The sequence below is a fragment of the Adelges cooleyi genome, unplaced genomic scaffold (assembly GCF_023614345.1).
Source record: "Adelges cooleyi isolate 19-005CV unplaced genomic scaffold, UGA_ACOO_1.1 ACOO_flye_CR_arks_rails_tigmint_CR_PRNA_17, whole genome shotgun sequence".
Lineage (NCBI taxonomy): Eukaryota > Metazoa > Arthropoda > Insecta > Hemiptera > Adelgidae > Adelges > Adelges cooleyi.
This window is the reverse complement of record NW_026095827.1, coordinates 318,007-343,714: the sequence shown is the minus strand read 5'-3', so window position 1 is coordinate 343,714 and position 25,708 is coordinate 318,007. Positions and strand designations below refer to the sequence as shown.

Genomic DNA, 25,708 nt, shown 5'->3' with positions numbered 1-25,708 from the left:
GAAATGTATTTATTTGCACATAAGGAATATTTATTAAAACAATAATTTTTAGTACTTATGATTTAAATCTAGTGCAAGTCGACCATGATAATATGTTTCTGTAACCGTACTAAAAAAGTTTGAGAGAAATGTTGTATTATTTTATAGTTCATACATTGATTTTTATTTTAATTGATAATTAAAATTAGTATTTTTTTATAATTTTTTTTTTTTAATTAGTTTGTATTACACATGTTTTTGTCTGAAAACTATATTTTAATAAATCTTCACATACGATGAAATTATAAATGTATTACTGTATACAATATTTATCATTACTTAGCTAATATTCAAATAACACGTGGGAACTGTAATTACCTGTATTGTGTGATTTTCAAAAAAAAAAAAATATATAAATTTTCATTATTCTTTAAAACATACATTATACCTTTATGACGTAGTGAAGGTCATACTGAAAATACAAGATACAGGGTAGTAATTTTATCGTGAACCATTCTATATATAATAGGGTTTAATAAGAAATTACATTTTTTTTTGCCATGTGATCTCAATTTTTCACAATTTTGTGTTTTTTACCCCCCTCCCAAATTAGTTTTTTTTATAGCAACTTTTGAAACTTAAATGGTAACGCATACATTTCATGAACTTGTTAAATTGAGAATAATGTACTAAACACTATTACTAATCGATAACCAGTTTTGGATAACTATTTTTGAAGTTATAAGATTTTAATAGTTAGGATGGGAGAGGAAGTGCTGTTGGGAAGTGCGCCCAGTACATTATTAGTACATTATTGTCAAGTTAAAAAGTCAATGAAATCTGGCCTACAAGTGAATCGTATCCGTCGACAAAAGTCTCGATTCGTTATTATTATATCTGAAACACGTTTATTAAAACTTTAATGATACTATAAAGGTAATGTTTTTTTTTTGTGTGTTTATTGTCTATTTGGAAAATGTTAAGTAAAGTCAAGTATTAGCTTAATATAATCAAATTGATGTTGATCTGTGACAGGAGAAATAAATCTATAATAAGAATATTAGTATAAATTGTAAATGAATGTATAATTTTTTTTGAGAACTTGTTGAGATTTGTTATTATTTATTGAGTAAATGATTTAAGAGAAGCCTTAAACTTTTAGAAAGCCAGTAATGATGGATTAGAGTAGGTTAGGTTTAACCTAACCTAACCTAACGATAATAAAATTTTGGAAAAATGTCTTTTATATTTTATTTGCAATTTAAACTATTTTACAATGATAATTACAGGAGCGTAGAGCTAATATACATAATATAGGTAATATAGGTAATGTTATTGTGATTAAAACATTAAAAATTGTCGCGTGGAAATTTTAAATGAGAAATTTGGCAATAAGTTTTTAAACGTTGATTTAACTTCAGTTGATTTTTTTTTAAATAACTTTTTACTTGCTCGAGTTGATTTGTTTTAATTTTAAGAATGTAGCTAATACAACTTTAACTAGTTAAAAACAAGAATCTTTGTCCAACTGTGCATGATAATAAACAGACTAGAGTAGAAGAAATAAACTTGCGTATCATGTAATTAACGGAAAAGCCAGTTTATTGATTGTTTTTAAACACTACAAGTTAAGTTATTATACATTGGACATAATATGTGATTGGTCTATGGCATTTTTGAGGTGGAGAAAAATCAGTTTCATTAACAGTTCTGGAACAAAAAAAAAATAAAATTGATTAGTTAATAATATGTCAATTGAATAACAGTAAAATAACTTATTAAATATCTAAACGATCCATCTTAAGTATTACATAAGAAAATAAATTCAACATATTGTTAAACTTCTAGAGATTTAATCACAATGTATTGTGTTATTTTAAATACAACTGTGTTCAGTCGATCAATACACTGTATTAGCATTTGTAATAAAACTCAAGAAGATATTTAAATTAAACTACTAAAAAAAAAAAATATTCAAGCTGTTTAAGAGAAGTGTATTGTTTTTTATTTTTTAGTGGTTAACATACAAAATTAACTAATTTTAAATAATGTTGAACATCTTTAATTTTTGACTAAAAAGAAAAGCGTGGGCCCCATTCAACACAGTCCCTAATAAATTATATTGGAAGTTCTTTTGTGATTCAAATTTGGTTTAATATTTGTGTGTGACACATACATTTCATAATACTTAACTCAATGAATTTGGAATTTATTGAATAGGGCCCACGCTTTTCTTTTTAGTCAAAAATTAAAGATGTTTAAAATTATTTAAAATTGTAGTTAATTTTCGGTTTTTTTCAAAGTAATTGACATTTTAAATAAAATATGCTACAATTGATTAGTAAATTGTTCTTGTAATAAAATTATTTTTTACTTTTTAGTTCACTTTTCACTATTTTTTTTTTTATAAAAGCATGTTTTTTAAAAAGTTTTTTTTATTGAACTTAAAATTACGATGCCCTAGGTATAACTTTTTTAAAAACATTAGTTTTTTTCCAAATTTGTATGGAATATTCTTTAATTATAGTATTACCGATAAACATTGTTAAACCAAACAAATACCAATAAGTACAGAAATTATTGAACCAATGCCCACTGCTCGAGGTTCGAGTCTTGTGAAACTCTACAATATTTAGTTATTAATTATTTGTTGTAAGTAAACACAATTTTACCATATAAACCATGCATAACTATTAAACAAGTTTCTTCTTGTATTTTATTAATTTGTATAACAAAAAAAAAAAAAGGAAAATATTCAATTTACTGAGTAAATATGGTACGTGTGAACTTAATTAGGTATTATTGTATTTGTAGTTTTGGTAGAGATAATGGTAATTTTCTTGCGACTGTAGAATACTCTAAATTTGAATAGAAAACGTAATTACTAATTTATCTTGTTGGTGGTCAAGTTTAATTTAAAACATTATAAATGGTTTGAAATGCCTAACATGACCTTGGCATTAAATGGAGATTGCTCAAGTCGGTATATATTTGTCCAAGTAAGTATATTATACATTATTTTATTCATAAATATTTTAAAATGCAGATGTTGTTAACAAGAAAAACGACTTATTCGTGTTTGTGAATGATGAAGGAACAGTTCATTGTGAAAGACATGACAAAGAGGGAGATAATGGAAATTGATAGACAGTGCAGAAAAGCAAACATACAAATTTTGTAGTATGATTACTTTTAATCATATGGCTCTTCAATGCTTTGGTATATATTTAAAATACTATTTTTTTATACGATTTTGTTGTTGATGATACTTGGGGAGAACTTCATTGTGTAAGATATAAAACAGAAAAAAAGAATGACATCAAGTTGACAGAGGTTAGGAGGGATATCAAATGATTTTTGTCGAAATAATATTCCTTTTAATGATATTACTCTGAAATCATGGTACCAGTGTTCAGTTAAAATATTTTTTATTAATAAAACCTTATAACTAAAAATTTGTGATGGAAAGAGGCAACAAACATATTATGTGACAAAATGATGTGTTATGTAGGGCAGAAGAAATGTTCAAAATTGTACAAAACTATAGTGAGGCTAGCAAAATAAAAATATGAATACATGAAACTTTAACAGTTGTAAAACCAGAACATATTAATATTTTTTCACAAATCACAAATCTGAAATATTCATTAAACATAGTACCTACTACCGATAAACATTGACAAAACAAAAACATATCATAAACCTTTAAGTGAAAAGGAGAGGCATTTTTTCTTTATTTCACTTTTTCAAGCAAATTTTTAGTGATTTAGTTCTGAAAATTAGACTGAAGGTAGATCAAGAATGGAAGTAAAACATATCGGTACAATTTTCTCAAAATTCCGTGGTCAAGCGTTTGTTTAAAAGTGATTATATCACTTTCGTTTAAAACAATTCCTGTAGACCTGTTACATCCCAGTCTTCACTATACCCAAATGTACTGGCTTTCTTTAACAACTATTTTTTTTGTTATTATAATATTAAATATTATTTTACTAGTGTGGGGCCTATGTATTTTAACACAATTAGCGAAAGATGTGTCCAAAGCGGATAAAGTCTTAAGTAAACGCATTAATACAAGTTAAAGGATGTCGACGAAGGTAAGTTTACAACAAGCTTTGAAACAAGAGTTGAGATTTTGATTTTTTTGCCGCCTAAAACGCACGACAGTTTACCTCCACGCTGCAAAATACCTCCATTTGTGGCAATCACTCGTTATCAAACAAACACACGCTATCACAAATCTGTCTAGAACATTTCTATGCTGTCATTCATTTTGCATTAAAATCACAAATTACAAGTTTTGTTTTTGTTAATAATTTATATTTCTTTTTGTACACTCTGAATTTTTGTGAATGATAAATAGTCAGTTTAGATTTTTGCAATAGGACATAGGTATAATTTGTTTTCGGTATTGATGCTCCGTCTCTAATTCGTGAGAATTTCTAGTTTTTAATCATAATAACTTGGTCGAATTCAGTGATAAATTCCTAACGTGGTGCCTCGTGTTTCTTTATTTCGTTTCAATTTGCGTTGCAATTGAGTTTTGTTTTGCCTGTTATTCATTTTAAGTTTTTAGTAGCAGCCCTGAACAGCGGTTTACGGTTCTACGTTGTGTGAGTACCTACTGTTATGTATTTTGAATTTATTTACATTATTGCCGTGTTTTCTGTCTCCCGTTGACTTACCATACTGTTTGTGAATAAATAGAATCATAATCTATAGGTTTTTGTTTATTACTTATTATTTACTCTGAGTTGATTTGAGTGACACAAGATCAACGACACTTGAAATTAATTTAGTCGGTCAAATAGGCTATCGTTTCTTAAATCTTTATCGTGTTAGTGTCTTACCTACAAGTCATACTTGTAGTTTTCTGTTATTCGTCTAATTAAAGTAAATTAAAATCTAAGATTAAAAGTTCAAAAAAACAAAATATATCTCTCAAAACTTTGTTGGTTTTTATTTTTCAAATAGTGCTAACTAAATTATTCTTTATTATATCGTTATTCTTACTTCATTTGTTACTTAATTAAATAGTTAAAATTGTGTGGTGAAGTTGTCCTATTAAACCTCGATGCATATATGGCACAGAAATATAATTAACGTTAAATGTCAATTATAGAATTTTGAAGCAGTATAATATGTTGAAAATTAAACATGAAAATGATGGAACAGAAGAACACTCTTTTGAAAAAACGCCTGAAGTCATAGAACCTAAACCGCTAGATGTGCAGTTCATAAACAATGAAATTTCTACATTAGAGGAGTATTTAGTAAAGAATGAAGACGACAATACTTATGGGTAATGTGATTTTTATTACGATTTATTTTTTATTCCAAATGAAACTATTAACTTGTAATTATGTTGTCCAGTTCTAAACACCCGTCGTAGTTATCGATGTTATAAAGATGTTATAAAGATAATAAAGATAATAAAGATAATAAAGATAATAAAGAAATATAAACTTTCCTTGAGTAACTTAATCCACTAGCCCTTTACATTTGAAATTATTTTACTTGTTAACGATAAGTTAAAATTTTCAGTAAATTATATACTCTTTTAAAATAATTGTTTGGTAAATAATATTTCAGTTATATATATATATATATATATATACAATGAGTAAGGATTTAGTTGGTCAAATGGGCTATCGCCTAGCTTTGATCTTTATTGTGTTAGCTTTTTACCTACAAGTTATACTTGTAGGCGTGTGTTATTTATCTAATTAAGGTAAATTCAAATAGTTTTTAATATTTAAAAAACAATAGTTAAAATTGTATAGTTAAGTCTTCCTAATAATCCTATATATGTAAAGAATTATAACTGATGTTAAATGTCATTTATAGAGCTTTGAAGCAGTATAATATATTACAAATTAAACAAGAAAATGACGAATCAGAAGATCACTCCTTGGAAAAATTGTTTGAAGTCATTGAACCTAAACCGCTAGATGTGCAGTTCATAAACAATGAAATTTCTACAACAGAGGAGTATTTGGTAAAGAATGAAGTCGACAATAGTTATGAGTAAGGCGATTTTTATTACCATTAATTTTTTATCCTATATGAAACTATTAACTTGTAATTATGTTGTCCTCTTCTATACACCCGTTGTTTTTATCGATGTTAGCATTCCGTTATTCAACTTATTTTAGGAACTACTTGTTCATATAATAATAGATTGTTTTAAAACTACATCTTCATCTTATCAATATAATGTTAAATCACACTGTAATACCACATTATGATAGCGTACATTCGCACGAGACATACCGTGTTATATATATATTAATATGTATACATCTATACCTATCTACATTTTAACAGTTGTAAAAAAAAAATTAGTATAATTAGTTCTGGGGCTTAAGATACACGCTATTATAAAAAAAAATGTACACTAAAGGGGAAAGTTGTTTAAAAAGCCGTTTCTTCTAGGTTTTATTTTTTAAAGAAATGGTAAGATTTTTTAAAATGAAATAAATTACATCATGGTATTTTTATCCTAAATAAAGCTACTTGTAATTATGTTGGCCTCCTTTTTAAACCTGTCGTTGGTATCGATGTTAGCATTTCGCTATCATAAAACTTATATTAGGAACCTCTTGTTTATATAATAATAGATTAAATTAAAACTTCATCTAACTCTTATCAATATAATGTTAAATCAAAATACCAAAAAAAAAAATTATATATTTGTGGGTATGATGACCGGTCAATGTCTGCGGTACCACATTATGTTAGTGCATATTCGCACGAGACTTTTTGTTATATATATATATATATATAGAGCAATCTGTATCAAACCACGCAGTCATCGGCCTGACCTCAAATTTTTTAAAAAACAAAAAAAAATTTTTACTCTTTTTTTAGCTAATAGACCTTATGCTTACACGACAGGCCAATTAAATGATCTTTTTATGTATAAAAGCCTGAATATAAAGTAGAATATTATTTTGGTTTGTTAATTACTGAGTTGATGAGTATTATAATGTATTTAACAATACACACAATTTTGAAGAATTGGTGATTGAAACACAGTATAAAACCAATAAATATTTAATTCAGCTGTTGGAAACTAATCATGTACATCTAAGTAAATAAAAAACTAATCACTTATTTAGTTTTTGAAGTATAAACTCTCGTGTATACTGAGTTTATTCAAGTGACACGAGATCTACGCCACTTAAAATTAATCTAGTCGTTCAAATGGGCTATCCTCAACCTTTAATCATTATCGTCTTGGCTTCTTACTTTCAAGTCATATAAACATACAACTAATGTTGAATGTCAATTATAGAATTTTGAAGCGGTATAATATATTGAAAATTAAACCTGAAAATGATGAAACAGAAGAACACTCGGTGGAAAAATCGTTCAAGGACATTGAATCTAAACCGTTTGATGTGCAGCTCTTAAGCAAAGAAATTTCTACAACAGAGGAGTATTTGATAAAGAACGAAGTCCACAGTAGTTATAAGTAAGGCGATTTTTAATACCATTTATTTTTATCCTAAATAAAGCTACTTGTAATTATGTTGTCCTCCTATTTAAACCCGTCGTTGGTATCAATGTTAGTGTTTCGATATCATTAAAACTTATATTAGGAACCACTTGTTCATATAATAATAGATTAGTTTAAAGCTACATCTAACTCTTATCAATATAATGTTAAATCAAAATAACAAAAAAAAAAATTATTTCTTTGTGGTTATGATGACCGGTCAATGTCTGCGGTACCACATTATGTTAGCGTATGTTTGCATTGTTTATATATATATATATATAAAGGGAATTTTGAGTCAAACCACGCGGTCATCGGCTTGACCTCCTCAAAATTTTTTTTTTCTTTTGGTCTATGATAAGAGATTTATTTTTTGAAATTTTTATCACTAATTTTTGCTCTAAATATAGAGGTTTTTCAGTTTTTTTTCAAAAAAAATAGATTTCGACCCGTTTTATATTTTTGAAATTTTAATCTTAAATTAATCTATTTTGTTTCATATGTGTTGCAGTATTCATATTTCATGTAAAGCGACCGATACCTGGAATAATACAAAAAATATGGATTGTAGTTTTATTGGAACTATAAAAAATAATTCTGAGAAAAATATATACAAACTACGTCGGTTCGACTGCAATATATGTCAAAGGAGGTTTACAGCCAAAAATAATATAATCCGGCATATTGCGAAATCGCATACCAGTACTTCCGTGAAAAAGAAAGCGCCTCAAAAAAATAAAGTCAATCATCGTAACAGCAGAATCAAAGAGTATACTCGAAACAAAGATGGCTTATTTAATTGTGGTATTTGTTTGAAAAGTTGTTCATCAAAATCATACCTTAGACAACATTGGCGCGTTCATACCGGAGTAAACCCCTTTAAATGCAATATTTGTGAAAAAAGATTTGGTCAGATATTTCACCTCAGAACTCATGAACGCATACATACCGGCGAGAAACCATTTAAGTGCGATGTCTGTGAAAAAACATCCAGTCAACAAATTCATCTCAAGAACCATGCACGTATTCATACTGGTGAAAAACCTTATAAATGCGTTGTCTGTGAAAAAACATTCAATCTACAACAAAGTCTTAAAAAACATGAAACGATACATACTGGTGAAAAACCTTATAAATGCGTTGTCTGTGAAAAAACATTCAGTCAACAATCTGCTCTCAAGAATCATACACGGATACATACCGGCGAGAGACCCTTTAAGTGCGATGTCTGTGAAAAAACATTCAATCTACAACAAAGTCTTAAAAAACATGAAATGATACATACTGGTGAAAAACCTTATAAATGCGTTGTCTGTGAAAAAACATTCAGTCAACAATCTGCTCTCAAGACACATGCACGTATACATACCGGCGAGAAACCGTTTAAATGCGAGTTCTGTGAAAAAACATTTGGTACACAACAATCCCTAAAAATTCATAAACGCACACATACCGTCGAAAAACCGTTTAAATGCGATATCTGTAAAAAAACATTCATTCAACAAACTGATCTCAAGAAACATACACGGATACATAACGGCGAGAAACCGTTTAAATGCGATGTCTGTGAAAAAACGTTTGGTACACAACAACACCTAAAAATTCATAAACGCACACATACCGTCGAAAAACCGTTTAAATGCGATATCTGTAAAAAAACCTTCATTCAACAATCTGATCTCAAGAATCATACACGGATACATACCGGCGAGAAACCTTTTAAGTGCGATGTTTGTGAAAAAACATTCCGTCTACAAAAAAGTCTTAAAAAACATGAAAGGATACATACTGGTGAAAAACCTTATAAATGCGTTGTCTGTGAAAAAACATTCAGTCAACAAATTCATCTCAAGAACCATGCACGTATTCATACCGGCGAAAAACCGTTTAAATGCGATGTCTGTGAAAAAACATTCAGACAACAATCTGATCTCAAGAGACATGCACGGATACATATTGGTGTGGTACGATATAAATGCTCAGCCTGTGATAAATCATATGGTTGCCAAGATACTCTCAAAAGACATAAAGCAAAAGCTCATGGCTCATAACATCATAAACCTCACGTATGGAAAATTTAGCAGTTTTAAAATAGTTTTTCAAAAGCTTGTAATTATTTTAGAATTTTTTTTTATTAACGATTTTATTCAGATTGAATATCTTAGTAATAGTTTTCTTATAATTTTTAAATTATTAATATCGTTTAACTGATCACAAGGTATTAAGTGAAACCAATATGTTTTACACATTATTAAACAGTGTACTTAACGTGTTATATTATTTTGCAGTTTAATTTTACTGCTAAATTAAGTTACCTAAGATTGTAAAATCATTACCACCAGAATACATGTGTATGTATTTAGTATTTATGTTAGTTGACAGAAACAAATATACCCATATAATGTTATTTTTTAATTATTAAATCTTGTGTGTTAAAATTTCAACATTATATTGTACAGTTCCAGCTGTGTAACGCCTCTAATGTTTTATGTTCAGTTTTAAGTTAACTGGAGGATACAAAGAAAGTTATACTTTCCATCTTAGTATAGTAAATAATATTTGTGCAAATCTGGCATACCAGTGAATCGTATCCAACGGATAAAATCTCAATTCGTCATTACATCGTCAATACTTTTATTGGAACTCAAATTATTTTCTATCTTATAGAATTATATAGCAGAGATGGAATGATCATTAAAAAAAATAATAAGTAAATACTGATTGTCACGCAAAAAAAAAAGATAATGATTTATTTTAAATAAAATATGCTGTTTGGAAGAATTTTAAATGTTAGGTTTTTAACCAAACAAATTGGATGATGTGTTAAATTAATAAACATTTTATAAGTATAGAATTAAAATATTTTGTTAAAAGTATGAAGTAAAACATGGTTTTATTTATGTTTGGTCGGCTTACTTACTCAAGTAGCAGTTTTATCGTTCAGATTTGTTATTATATTGTTTTTGCCTGAATTTCTTAACAAATAAAATGTGTTTTTATACCAATATAAATTAATTAATATATGCTGACTGAATTGAAAAATAAATTATTTTTTATCTCATAGAATTATATAACAGAGAATTTAAAATTAATAATACTGATTGTCGAATAAAAAAAAAATGAGGATGATTTGTATTCTGTACTCGTTTGACCTTTTTTTAATACTAGTTTAATTAAGTATACTGTTTGGAAGAATTTGAAATATAAGATTTTCAACCAAACCAATTGGATGATAACAACTTGTAATTGTTTATACATGCGAAAAACATAATTATATTTTATTATCTATCATATAACTATATTCATAATATTGTCAAAATAATAATACACTATTTTGAAGTTGAAATAAAAAAAAAAAAAATTGTTACAAAATAATACCTTATAAAATTTAATATGTATAATTTGGAAGGTTTTATTTTATATTTATTTAAAATTCAAAATAAAATGTATTACTTTTTCGATAGTTGTGATTACATTATGTTAGTTTCATTCATACTTTTTAGAATAATTTTTTTTTTATTCGATGTATAAAATGATTGAATTATTTATGATGGTAACATAATATCAAAAAACTCAATTTACCTGTAGGAGATATTTGGATTGGCCTGTGGCACGCTATAAAATGGGTAAATCGTTTTTTTAGTCTCTACCAATCAGCTCATTATATCCAATCTACAAATCAGAAATCGATTACGAAAGGTATTTTATAATGCCAACCATTTACCTCTTTCAATAAAAATTTTAAAAAAAATACTAAACAGCAATTGAAAACGCTACCTTGTTAAAATGTACACTATTTTGTAAAAACCCCACAAACGTTGATTACAATGAATGGTTTAATTAATAGATTAATTGATTTGGAATTTGTAAAAAAAAAATGAATAAAAAACAAGTTAAAAAATGTTTTTCTCTATCGAGACCATTTCTATCAACAAATAGATATCTACATTTTTCTAGTATAAACATTTAATTTGTCATATCACGAAAATAATAACAAAAAAAAAGAATTGTTTACACCAATGGTACTATGCCAATGATATAAAGAATTTTATTTTGAACGTTCTGAACAATTTTAAAAAGTAGACTTGTCTGTATGTTGCTCCAAGCTCTACATTTATATAAACCTATATATACATTAATTATATTTAATTTGAAAATATATAGGTTTATAATTAAAATATAGTGTAGGTACTAAAAATTACTGATGATAATGTGAAGACCCTATCAATGTCTTTGACCACTCAATTTATATTAAAAAAAACATAATTAGTGTTGGTTTTTATTAAAGAATAATGATGCTGTTATACATGTATTAGTTGAATACAAAATTACCACGCAAAGTAATTTTAACCGTATAAAATGTTTCTAGACAGTAATCTCTATGTTACGTTAATTTTTTTATAATGAAATTGAGTGACATACTTACATGTTCTTTACTTTCATTATTTTATTTTGTAACTATTATCAATACTGATTTACTTAAAATTTTCGATGGGATGAATATTTAATTCTATGATTCTGTTGTACTTTTCTGCTTGTTTGGCCAATCATAATGTTTTTTTTTCTTAAAACGATTGCGATCTTACGATTTAATTCGAATTAGTAATATACGAATGTATAAGTACAATTTGGGGCTGAAGGAATGGTCAAAATTGACAAAACTATAGTATTGCCAACAAAGTTAAAGTATGACATAGAACCTACTACCGATAAACATTGACAAAACAAAAACATATCTTAATCCCTTTCCACAAAAAGGAGTAGACATTTCTTCTTTATTTAACATCTTCAAGTAAAGTTTAACTAATATATGTCAAAAAAATAGACCAAAGGTACATCTAGAACGGAAGTATAACATTTACAATTTTATCAAAAATCTGTGGTCAAGCGTTTATTTTAAAGTGATTATTTATGACAGTTTACCTCCACGTGCGAAAATCACTTCTTATCACACACATACTATCACAAATCTGTCTAGAAGATTTCTGCGTTGTCATGCAGTTTGCATTAAAATCACCACTAATGTGGTGATAGTTGGTATCACCACCTACTCTGCCGCGGTGAAACGCTAGCAACGCGGTGTCGGTTGGTACCACTACCTACCGTACCACCAACTACTGCGCCGGGTGTAGCGTTAGGACGACACCGCATCTAGTAGCCAGCTGCCATTTTCGGTCCGCCATTCAATTATCTCGCACGACTTCGTCTACACGCTCGGCGTCTTTCTTCCACGCAGACATTTTGGTAATTACTTTTGTTTAATCTTGTTTGTTAATTACTTGTAATCTTGTACCTAACTTGTTAATTACATTGTGCTGTACACGTTAAATATACGAGCAGTTATATTTAAATAAATAACAAAGTGTCTTGGTGGTTAGGGAACGCATCTGAACCTAACCTCCAAACTATTATGTATAAACACAAATTATCTTGTTTGTATATAATTGATATTTATTTTTGTCCGATTCGTGAACATCTCTAGATTTCAATCATAATAACTTGGTCGAATTCTGCGATAAATACCTAACGTTTGTGTCGTGTTTCGTTATTTCGTTACAATTGTGTTTTATCTTGCCTGTTAATTAAGTTTTTAGTAGTAGCCTGAACAGCAGTGTTTACAGTTCTCTGTTGTGTACGATTCTACAATTTGTAAGTGAGTACCTACTGTTTTGTATTTTTAATTTATTTACAATATTGCTGTGTTTTCTGTTTTCCATTGACTAAGAGTATTTCTTGTGAATACACATAATGGTAAATATCGATATGTGGTTGTTAATAACTTCTTTATTAATTAGAGTTGAGTCGAGTGGTACGGAATCGGTTTACCGTCTAACTTTATCATTATCGTCTTAGTTTCTTACCTACAAGTCATACTTGTAGTTTTGTGTTATTCAGCTGATTTAAGTAAATTAAAATGTAGTTTTAAATGATTAAAAATATCAAAATATATCACTCAAAACTTAGTTATTATTTTTCAAATAATGTAGACTACATTTTCTTTATTATATTATTATTATTACGTCTATACATCCGTCGTAGTTATCGATAATAGCATTCCATTATTAAACTTATATTAGGAACTTCTTGTTCATATAATGTTAGATTGTTTTAAAACTACATCTTCTTATCAGTATAATGTGAAATCAAAATATCAAAAAAAATGATATTGTAAACATCTACTTGTGGGTATGATGTCTGCAGTGCCACATTATGTTATCGTACGTTCGCACGAGACTTACCGCGTTATATATATATATAAATAGCTAGAAAATATAATACAATTTTTTTTCATTCTTTTTTAAAATGGAAAAAAAGTGAAAAAGTGTCATTTATTATTATAAAAACTATATTTTAAGATACATGCTATTATAAAATTACTGTACATTAAGGGGGAAAAGTCTTTTAAAGAGCTGTTTTTCTCAGGTTTTAACATGTCGAAATCTACTTTTGAGTATTATTTTATTTAGTTTTTTTGTATTTACTCGTTGTTATTCTTCTTTTTGTTTGTTTTTTATCATTTTATAATTATCATTGAAATCATGTTATTACGAATAATGTATCCATACATTTACATTTTACTCATTATTACTGTCTTAATTGTTGAGTCAAATATTTTTTATTAAAAAGGCTAATAAAAAAAAAAAATTATTTGAACAAGTGGTTCCTAACATAAATTTAATGTTAGGTAATGGAAAGCTACATCGATAGCAACGACAGATTTATAGAGGAGGAGGAAAACATAATTATAAAGTTAATAGTAAAAATACATTTTCGATAGTAAAATTAAAAAAATAAAGAAAGGAAGAAAAATTGTATTCACAGACCTTGCATTCTTAGGTTTTTTCTCGGGTATGTATCGTTTTATTAGTACCGGAGGAAAAACCTATAAATACGATGTCTGTGACCTTCAGTCAATAATCTCTGATTATTTATTAACGTTATTAATAAAGGCTAATAAAAAGAAAAAGTATTCATATTTCGTGTCAAGCGACCGATACCTGGAATAATAAAAAAAATTTGGATTGTAGTTTTATTGAAACTATAAAAAACCATCCTAAGAAAAATATATACAAAATACGTCAGTTCGAAAGCTCCTCAAAAAAATAAAGTTAATCAACGTAACAGCAGAGTCAAAGAGCATAATCGAAACAAAGATGGCTTATTTAACTGTGGTATTTGTTTAAATAGTTTTTTTTATCAAAATCAAACCTGAGAAGGCAATGGCGCGCTAATACCGGAGAGAAATCCTTTAAATGCAATATCTGTGAAAAAAGATTTGGGCAGATATCTCACCTCAAAACTCATGAACGCATACTCTCAAAAGTCATCAAGCAAAAGCACACGGCTCATAAACCTCACGTGACTATTTGGCAGTTTAAAGATATTTTTTCAAAATCTATTTATTATTTTTCAATTTTTTTTTTACTTACAATTTTATTCAAGTAGTCCAGGTATAATACATAGTATAGAAACTTTATTTAAACATTTTTTAAGGGCTGTAACTTTTCAAAAAATGAATTTTTTTTTTAAAAACCCACCGTTTCGCCCTCCAAAATAGTCTTCTCTTTTAATTTTATAATGGGTGCTTTTACTCTAAAACTAAAGTTAGGCGAGTTATTTTCAGTTGGCGGAAACATGTTTTTACCACTGATAATCACCTAACCTAACACAATATAATCGATTTAGACATGTCATAGAACTTTCTTATTATTAATATTTTAGACTGTTCTTTGCAGACAATATATTTAAATGATTGTTATATACATTATAACACATTGTTTAGCGTGCAATCAACATGTTATATAATTTGGCAGTTTAGTTTTACTCTATAATTAAGTAACTTAAGATTGTACAAACATTACCAATAGAATATATGTGTATGTATTTATTAGTTTTTTTATAGTTTTTCGATGTTTACTATAATTTAATTGGTCATTAACATTACTTTGACGTTTTCCAGTAACTCATAATTCTTTTGACGGATTATATTATTTATTTAGTTTTTATAAATGATTTTTTAATTCCATAATTTACACGTGAAAAATAGTAGATAATATTGTTACTATTGTTATTTTGTTAATATATTATAATATTTTTTTTTTGTATTGATCTCTATTTACACCAGCTTTACCTTTAACGAAGGCTATAAGCTATACATTAGGTTACATTTATGAATGCATGCTAATTTTATAATAAAATAACTATATAGTTCGGCTTTTTAAGAAAACAAATTTAATTCATGATATCTTGAGAGTATGGTCCTAAGGCTTGACTCAAAATAGCTACTTAGTAATATTTAATTGTGATATCTTAGTGATGTTTCATTAAATTCTTTTAAAGTTACATTTTCATAAATTGATTGGTTTATTAGATGTATTTAGTAAATTTGATTTTACCTCGATTTTGCCATTGTATAAATTCAATTTCACTACTAATTAGAACTATCTATAGAACTAACTATAGAAGTGATATTATATATGTATAAATAGAATACCTGATAATTGAAATTTATTGACTTTTCTGTTTTTAATTCTGTCTTACTAAGGAATGTATATATATTTATATTAGAAAAAAAAGCTAACTACATCCAATTAGTCATTTTATTGAATTTTTCTAACTTTTTTTTTTAGAGGTAAGTTTACAACAATATTTCATAAAAGAGTTGGTAATTTGGTTTGTTTGCCCACTATAGCCCACTTTTTTTTATAAAAGGCACGACAGTTTACCTCCACGCTGCGAAGTACCTCTATCTGTGGCTATCACTCGTTATTACACAAACATCCACTATCACGAATCTGTCCATACATTTTCTGCGTTGTCGTACAGTTTGCACTTTGCATTTAAATCACAATTATTATTCAATAAAAGTGTAGTTTTTGTTAATAATTAGGATTTCTTATTGTAAAATCTGAATTTCTGTTAATTTAACCAGTTTTCAGTATTATTGCCACAGGTCCAATTCGTGAGAATTTTTAGATTTTAATCATAATAACTAGGTCGAATTCTGTGATAGGTACTTATCGTATTGGGTCTTGTTTCGATATTTCGTTTTAATTCACGTAACAATTGAGTTTTTTCTTGCCTGTTAATTATTTATAACAAGTTTGTAGTAGCAGCCTTCGCACGCGGTTTACGGTTCTACGTTGTGTGAGTACCTACCACTTTGTATCTCTATATTATATACATTATTGCCATGTTTTCTGTCTTCCATTGACTTGACATGTGTTTGCTTATTACTTATTATTTACTTGAAGTTTAGTCGATTGATATGGGATCAACGACACTTTAAATTAATCTAGTCGGTCAAATGGGCTATCGTCAAGCTTTAATCTTTATGGTGTTATCTTTTTACCTACAGGTCATAATTGTAGATTTGTGTTATTCATCTAATTTAAGTAAATTATTATTTAGTTTTAAACGTTTAATAATTATGAGAAAGGCGATTTTTGTTACCATTTATTTTTTATCATATATGAAACTATTAACTTGTAATTATATGTTGATCCTCTTCTATACACCCGTTGTTTTTATCGATGTTAGCATTCCGTTATTCAACTTATTTTAGGAACTACTTGTTCATATAATTATAGATTGTTTTAAAACTACATCTTATAAATATCATGTTAAATCACACTATAGTACCACATTATGATAGCGTACATTCGCACGAGACTTACCATGTTATATATATATATTTATATATATATTATATAGAAATATATAGATAACGTTAATACAATTTTTCATCCTATTGTAAATTGGGAAAAAATGAGAACAACTGGCATTTATTATAATAAAACTACATTTTAACAGATGTAAAAAAAAAATTAGTAGTTTTGGGGTTTAAGATCGTTGGTATCGATGTTAGCGTTTCGCTATCATAAAACTTATATTAGAAACCACTTGTTTATATTATAATAGATTAATTTAAAACTACATCTAACTCTTATCAATATAATGTTAAATCAAAATACCAAAAAAAAAATTATAAATTTGTGGGTATGATGACCGGTCAATATCTGCGGTACCACATTATGTTAGCGTATGTTCCCACGAGACTTACTGTGTTTTACATATTTATACAGGGCATTCTGAATCAAACCATGCGGTCATCGGCCTGACCTCAAATTTTTTAAAAAAACATTTTTTTTTTACTTCTTTTGGTCTAATATAATACCATTATTTTTTGAAATTTTTATCACTAATTTTTGCACGAAAAATAGAGGTTTTTAAGTTATTTTTCAAAAAAAATAGATTTCGACCCGTTTTCAATGTTTGAAATTTTAATTATAAAATCAAAGACTTTCTTCTAATAACGAAAAGTGGGCTGAGATTTATTTCTACTTTTTTTCAAAATCTGAAAATAAAATTTTAATTTCAGTTTTCTTATTTAACATAATACATGACTTGGTTAATTTTGATTTTTTTGCATATTTTGTGAGTAAAAAGTGAAAAATGTTCCTTACGTATAACATTAAAACAAATACAAGAGCATAGTGTGGCCGCAGTGAACACCTCAGCTGTCACGCGGCATCTTAGGTTAAGCTTTGTCCGTTGCTGCTTGATCCAGGATTGGTGACCACCCGGGAAAAATGTTCTTTATTAAAAAAAATAGAAATAAATCTCAGGCCACTATCGTTATTAGACAAAAAGATTTGATTTAAGTCTCTAATTTTATGATGAAAATTCCAACAACTTAAAACCGGTCGTAATCTACTTTTTTTGAAAAATAACTTAAAAAACCTATATTTTTGGGGCAAAAATTAGTGATAAAAATTAAAAAAAAAATTAAGGTCTTATATTAGAACAAATGAAGTTTAAAAATAACGTTTCAAACTAAATATATAAAAAAATACGAACAAGTGTTCTACAGTTATAAAAAAATTGGAGTTTGTTTAATTTTAAAAAATACAATTTTTTACTACCGAAAATGTATTTAATGGAATTCGGACGATTATTATCAATATTCTAAGAAATGTAAACGTCTAATTAAATAATATACTATTCCAAAATATATTTATTTTGTTGGATAAGTTTAAGCGACACAATCAAATAAAAATTGATTCTTAAAAATGATGCATGATTGATGCATTGTAAATTTAATATTAGTAATATTAATAGATGCTGCATAACATCAAAATATATTTGTCTTAAAGTAATCTATTTTGTTTCATATGTGTTGCAGTATTCATTTTCCGTGTAAAACGACCGATACCTCAAACAATACAAAGACCATGGATTGCAGTTTGAACAAAACTACAGAAAACGTATCTGAGAAAAACATACACAAAATACGTCGGTTCGACTGCAATATATGTCAAAGAAGGTTTACAACCAAAAGTAATATAATGCGGCATATTGCGAAATCGCATTCCAGTACTTCCATTGAAAAGAAAGCACCTCAAAAAAATAAAGTCAATCATCGTAAAAGCAGAATCAAAGAGTATACTCGAAACAAAGATGGCTTTTTTAATTGTGGTATTTGTTTGAAAACGTTTTCATCAAAATCAAACCTGAGAAGACATTCGTGCATTCACACGGAAAAGCCCTTTAAATGCAATGTCTGTAAAAAAGCATTCATTCATTAATCTAATCTCAAGAGACATGCACGTATACATACCGGCGAGATCCCTTTTAAATGCGATGTCTGTCAAAAGGCTTTTTGCGACCAATCTTACCTCAAAATTCATAAAAAGATACATACCGGCGAGAAGCCCTTTAAATGCAATGTCTGTGAAAAAACATTCAGTCATCAATCTGCTCTCAAGACACATGCACGTATACATACCGGCGAGAAACCGTTTAAATGCGATTTCTGTGAAAAACCATTTCGTACACAACATCACCTAAAAATTCATAAACGCACACATACCGTCGAAAAACCGTTTAAATGCGATATCTGTAAAAAAACCTTCGTTCAACAATCTGATCTCAAGAATCATACACGGATACATACCGGCGAGAGACCTTTTAAGTGCGATGTCTGTGAAAAAACATTCAGTCTACAACAAAGTCTTAAAACACATGAAAGGATACATACTGGTGAAAAACCTTATAAATGCGTTGTCTGTGAAAAAACATTCAGTCAACAATCTACTCTCAAGAACCATGCACGTATTCATACCGGCGAGAAACCGTTTAAATGCGATTTCTGTGAAAAACCATTTCGTACACAACATCACATAAAAATTCATAAACGCACACATACCGTCGAAAAACCGTTTAAATGCGATATCTGTAAAAAAACCTTCATTCAACAATCTGATCTCAAGAATCATACACGGATACATACCGACGTGAAACCGTTCAAATGAACGTTAATCAACGTAACAGCAGAGTCAAATAGCATAATCGAAACAAAGATGGCTTACTTAATTGTGGTATATGTTTAAATAGTTGTTTATCAAAATCAAACCTGAGAAGACAATGGCGCGCTAATACCGGAGAGAAATCCTTTAAATGCAATATCTGTGAAAAAAGATTTGGTCAGATGACTCACCTTAAAGCTCATGAACGCATATATACCAGCGTAAACCCGTTTAAATGCGATGTCTGTAAAAAAAACATTTCGTCAACAATCTGATCTCAAGAGACATGCACGGATACATATTGGTGGGGTACGATATAAATGCTTAGCCTGTGATAAATCATATGGTCGCCAAGATACTCTCAAAAGACATGAAGCAAAAGCACATGGCTCATAACCTCATAAACCTCACGTATGGACAATTTAGTAGTTTTAAAATAGTTTTTCAAAAGCTATTTGTAATTATTTTACAATTTTTTTTTATAAACAATTTTATTCAGATTGAATATTTTTGTATTAGTTTTCTTATAATTTTTAAATTATTACTATCGTTTAACTGATCACAAGGTATTTAGTTAAACCAAATGTTTTACACATTATAAAACAGTGTACTTAACTTGTTATATTATTTTGTAGTTTAATTTTACTGCTTAATTAAGTTACCTAAGATTGCACAATTATAACCACCAGAATACATGTGTATGTATTTAGTATTTATGTTAGTTGGTAGAAACAAATATACCCATATAATGTTATTTTTTTATTATTAAATCTTGTGTTTAAAAAAAAAATTGAATTTGTGTAAACGTAAGTTAAAAGTGGTACTTGAGCACAAAACTTATTAGTATCATTCTGCATAGATATACATAAAATTGTTTTAATGATATGATCAATTTTTTTTAAAGATTGTAGGTGTTTTTGTTAAAATGTAGGAAATCTGCGAAAACACAGTTTCCGGAAATTAAAAAAAACTGTAGTGCCGAATTTTTCACCCGTTTAATATGTTATGGATACATATGAGTTCCAACTACAGCAAATTTTCAACCCAAAAGTTTTAAAATTACGGCTAAAAACCCCGAAAAACAAACAAACTTGTACCCCCCCCCCCTAGGGGGTGGGAAATTATTTTTTACTTTTAAGTTCACTTTTCACTATTTTTTTTTTTTTATAAAAGCATGGTTTTTAAAAAGTTTTTTTTATTCAACTTAAAATTACGATGCTCTAGGTATAACTTTTTTAAAAACATTAGTTTTTTCCAAATTTGTATGGAATATTCTTTAATTATAGTATTACCGATAAACATTATTAAACCAAACAAACACCAATAAGTACAGAAATTATTGAACCAATGCCCACTGTTCGAGGTTCGAGTCTTGTGAAACTCTATATATATATGTACAATATTCAGTTATTAATTATTTGTTGTAAGTAAACACAGTTTTACCATAAAAACCATGCAAAACTACTGAATAAGTTTTTACTTGTATTTTATTTTAATTTGTATAACAAAAAAAAAGGAAAATATTCAATTTACTGAGTTTATATGGTACGTGTGAATTTAATATTATTGTAGTATTTAATATTATTGTAGTATTATTGTTTTTGTAGTTTGGTAGAGATAATGGTAATTTTCTAGCGACTGTAGAATACTCTACATATTTAATACGACTATAGAAAACGTAATTACTAATTTATCTTGTCAATGGTCATAAAGTACCTGAACGAGTTGTTAAGTTATGGAGATTGCTCAAGTCGGTATATATTTGTTCAAGTAGGTATATTAGGTAAGTATATTACACATTATTTTATTCATAAATATTTTTAAATGCAGGTGTTGTTAACATGAAAAACGACTTATTCGTGTTTGTGAATGATGGAGGAGTATTTCATTGTGAAAGACATGACAAAGAAGGAGGATAATGGAAATTAATAGACAGTGCAGGACAGCAAACATACAAATTTTGTAGTATGGTTACTTTTAATGATATGGCTCTACAATTCTTTGGTATATATTTATAATACTAATTTTTTTATACGATTTTGTTGTTGATGATACTTTGGGAGAACTTCATTGTGTAAGATATAGAACAGAAAAAAACATGACATCAAGTTGACAGAGGTTAGGAGAGCTATCAAATGATTTTTGTCAAAATAATATTCCTTTTAATGATATTACTCTGAAATCATGGTACCAGTGTTCAGTTAAAATATTTTTTATTAATAAATCCTTATAACTAAAAATTTGTGATGGAAAGAGGCAACAAACATATTATGTGACAAAATGATGTGTTATGTAGGGCAGAAGAAATGTTCAAAATTGTGCAAAACTATAGTGAAGCTAGCAAAATAAAAATATGAATACATGAAACTTTAACAATTTTAAAACTAGAACATATTAATATTTTTTCACAAATCACAAATCTGAAATATTGATTAAACATAGTACCTACTACCGATAAGCATTGACAAAACAAAAACATATCATAAATCTTTAAGTGAAAAGGAGAGACATTTTTTCTTTATTTCAGTTTTTCAAGCAAATTTTTAGTGATTTAGTTCTGAAAATTAGACTGAAGGTAGATAAAAAATGGAAGTAAAACATATCGGTACAATTTTCTCAAAATTCTGTGGTCAAGCGTTTATTTAAAAGTGATTATATCACTTTCGGTTAAAACAATTCCTGTAGACCTGTGACATCCCAGTCTTCACTATACCCAAATGTACTGGCTTTCTTTAACAACTATTTTTTTTGTTATTATAATATTAAATATTATTTTACTAGCGTGGGGCCTATGTATTCTAACACAATTAGCGAAAGATGTGTCCAAAACGGATAAAGTCTTAGGTAAACGCATTAATACAAGTTATAGGATGTCAATGAAGGTAAGTTTACAACAAGCTTTAAAACGAGTTGAGATTTTGATTTTTTTGCCGCCTAAAACGCACGACAGTTTACCTCCACGCTGTGAAGTACCTCCATTTGTGGCAATCAATCGTTATCACACAAACACACGCTATCACAAATCTGTCTAGAAAATTTCTATGTTGTCATTCATTTTGCATTAAAATCACAATTTACAAGTTTTGTTTTTGTTAATAATTTATATTTCTTTTTGTACACTCTGAATTTCTGTGAATTATAAATAGTTAGATTAGATTTTTGCAAATAGGACATAGGTATAACTTGTTTTCGGTATTGATGCCTCGTCTCTGATTCTTGAGAATTTCTAGTTTTTAATCATAATAACTTGGTCGAATTCAGTGATAAATACCTAACGTAGTGCCTCATGTTTCTTTATTTCGATTCAATTTACATTACAATTGAGTTTTGTTTTGCTTGTTAATCATTTTAAGTTTTTAGTAGCAGCCCTGAACACCGGTTTACAGTTCTACGTTGTGTGAGTACCTACCGTTATGTATTTTGAATTTACTCACATTATTGCCGTGTTTTCTGTTTCCCGTTGACTTAACATAATGTTTGTGAATAAATAGAATCATAAACATCTATAGGTGTTCAGCTTTAATCTTTATCGTGTTAACATCGTCTTACCTACAAGTCAGACTTGTAGTTGTGTGTTATTCGTCTAATTTAGGTAAATTAAAATCTAAGATTAAAAGTTAAAAAAAACAAAATATATCTCTCAAAACTTTTTTGGTTTTTATTTTTCAAATATTGTTAACTATAATTTTCTTTATTATATCATTATTCTTACCTAATTTGTTACTTAATAAAATAGTTATAATTGTGTAGTGAAGTTGTCCTATTTATCCTCTATGCGTATATGGTACAGAAATATAACTTATGTTAAATGTCAATTATAGAATTTTGAAGCAGTATAATATGTTGAAAATTAAACATGAAAATGATGAAACTGAACACTCCTTTCATAAAACACTTGAAGTCATTGAACCTAAACCGCTAGATGTGCAGTTCATAAACAATGAAATTTCTACAACAGAGGAGTATTTAGTAAAGAATGAAGACGACAATACTTATGGGTAAGGCGATTTTTACGATTTATTTTTTATCCTAAATGAAACTATTAACTTGTAATTATGTTGTCCAGTTCTAAACACCCGTCGTAGTTATCGATGTTATAACGACGTTGTAAAAAGTAAAGAGAAATATAAACTTTCCTTGAATAACTTAATCCACTAGCCCTTTACATGTGATATTATTTTACTTGTTAACAATAAGTTAAGATTTTTAGTAAATTATATACTCTTTTAAAATAATTGTTTGGTAAATAAAATTTCAGTTATATATATATATATATACAATGAGTAAGGATTTAGTTGGTCAAATGGGCTATCGCTTAGCTTTGATCTTTATAGTGTTAGCTTTTTACCTACAAGTCATACTTGTAGGCTTGTGTTATTTATCTAATTAAGGTAAATTCAAATAGTTTTTAATATTTAAAAAACAATAGTTAAAATCGTAGTTAAGTCTTCCTAATAATCCCACACATGTAAAGAATTATAAGATGTTAAATTTTAATTATAGAGCTTTGAAGCAAGAAAATGACGAATCAGAAGATCACTCCTTTGAAAAATTGTTTGAAGTCATTGAACCTAAACCGCTAGATGTGCAGTTCATAAACAATGAAATTTCTACAACAGAGGAGTATTTGGTAAAGAATGAAGTCGACAATAGTTATGAGTAAGGCGATTTTTATTACCATTATTTTTTATCAATATCTACATTTTCTATACATATCTACATTTTAACAGTTGTAAAAAAAAATTAGTATAATTAGTTCTGGGGTTTAAGATACACGCTATTATAAAAAAAAAACTGTACACTAAGGGGGGAGAGTCGTTTAAAAAGCCGTTTCTTCTATGTTTTATTTTTTAATGAAATGGTAAGATTTTTTAAAATGAAATAAATTACATCATGGTATGTTTATCCTATATAAAGCTACTTGTAATTATGTTGACCTCCTTTTTTAACCCGTCGTTGGTATCGATGTTAGCGTTTCGCTATCATAAAACTTATATTAGGAACCTCTTGTTTATAAAATAATAAATTAATTTAAACTTCATCTATCTCTTATCAATATAAATACCAAAAAAAAAATGATATATTTGTGGGTATGATGACCGGTCAGTGTCTGCGGTACCACATTATGTTAGTGTATTGTGATGCTTGGTGATGTATAAGATCAAAAAGTATCGTGTTGTTCAATTTGAAACCAATTCAGGAAGATGGATTTAAAATAATTTAAGACTTTTTCAAAAATATAAGTATAAAATTTATTGTACAGTAAAAGTGCGTAGACAACTGCTACATAGGTGTATTCAACTTGAGTGTAATAATTCGTCTGGAATAGGCTTGGATCCCACTCCTATTTATATGGTTATGCTAATCTGTGTAATGTGTTATTGTGTAAATTGTGTTGACCCGATGGGCGGATGCTACAGCGGACGCACATCGTATGATTATTTTAATTGGTATTATTTTGGCAATCTAATCTTATAGAATGGCAATAACATGTTTTTCCCAAATAGCTTATCAAAGCGGAACGGACTAAAGTAGTATTGATATATATATATATTTGTAATATAATTCAATCACTACGCCAGATAATCATGCAGGTGCGCTCTGTAATAACCATTAGTCATCTATCGTATAGGTATGCCAATGTATGACTCAGAGAGCTATTATAATATGAGTATTATTAGGCTTAGTGTAGTTGGTTGTTTTGTGTAATGGTGTGTAGAGGTTAACTGAAGGTTATGGTCATAACAGTATATTCGCACAACACTTACTGTTATATATATTTATATATAGGGCATTCTGAATCAAACCACGCAGTCATACACAACAGGCCAATTTAATAATCCTTTTTTATATAAAAGCCTGAATATACAGTAGAATATTATTTTGGTTTGTTAATTATTGAGTTTATGAGTATTATAAT

At 28.0% G+C, this 25,708-nt stretch overlaps 1 protein-coding gene across 3 annotated transcripts in view; it reads left to right on the top strand.

Annotated features, from left to right (window-relative positions):
• Window positions 1-4,268: 4,268 nt before the first annotated feature.
• LOC126833086 (zinc finger protein 721-like) overlaps window positions 4,269-25,708 on the top strand; it is a 132,487-nt gene continuing 111,047 nt past the window's right edge. For all 3 annotated transcript variants that reach the window (XM_050564228.1, XM_050564229.1, XM_050564230.1), the window contains exons 1-4: window positions 4,269-4,592; window positions 5,102-5,281; window positions 5,827-6,006; window positions 7,277-7,456. In XM_050564228.1, coding sequence (XP_050420185.1) covers window positions 5,121-5,281; window positions 5,827-6,006; window positions 7,277-7,456 — 521 coding nt within the window. In that variant the 5' untranslated portion in view covers window positions 4,269-4,592; window positions 5,102-5,120. The remainder of the gene's footprint in view (window positions 4,593-5,101; window positions 5,282-5,826; window positions 6,007-7,276; window positions 7,457-25,708) is intronic.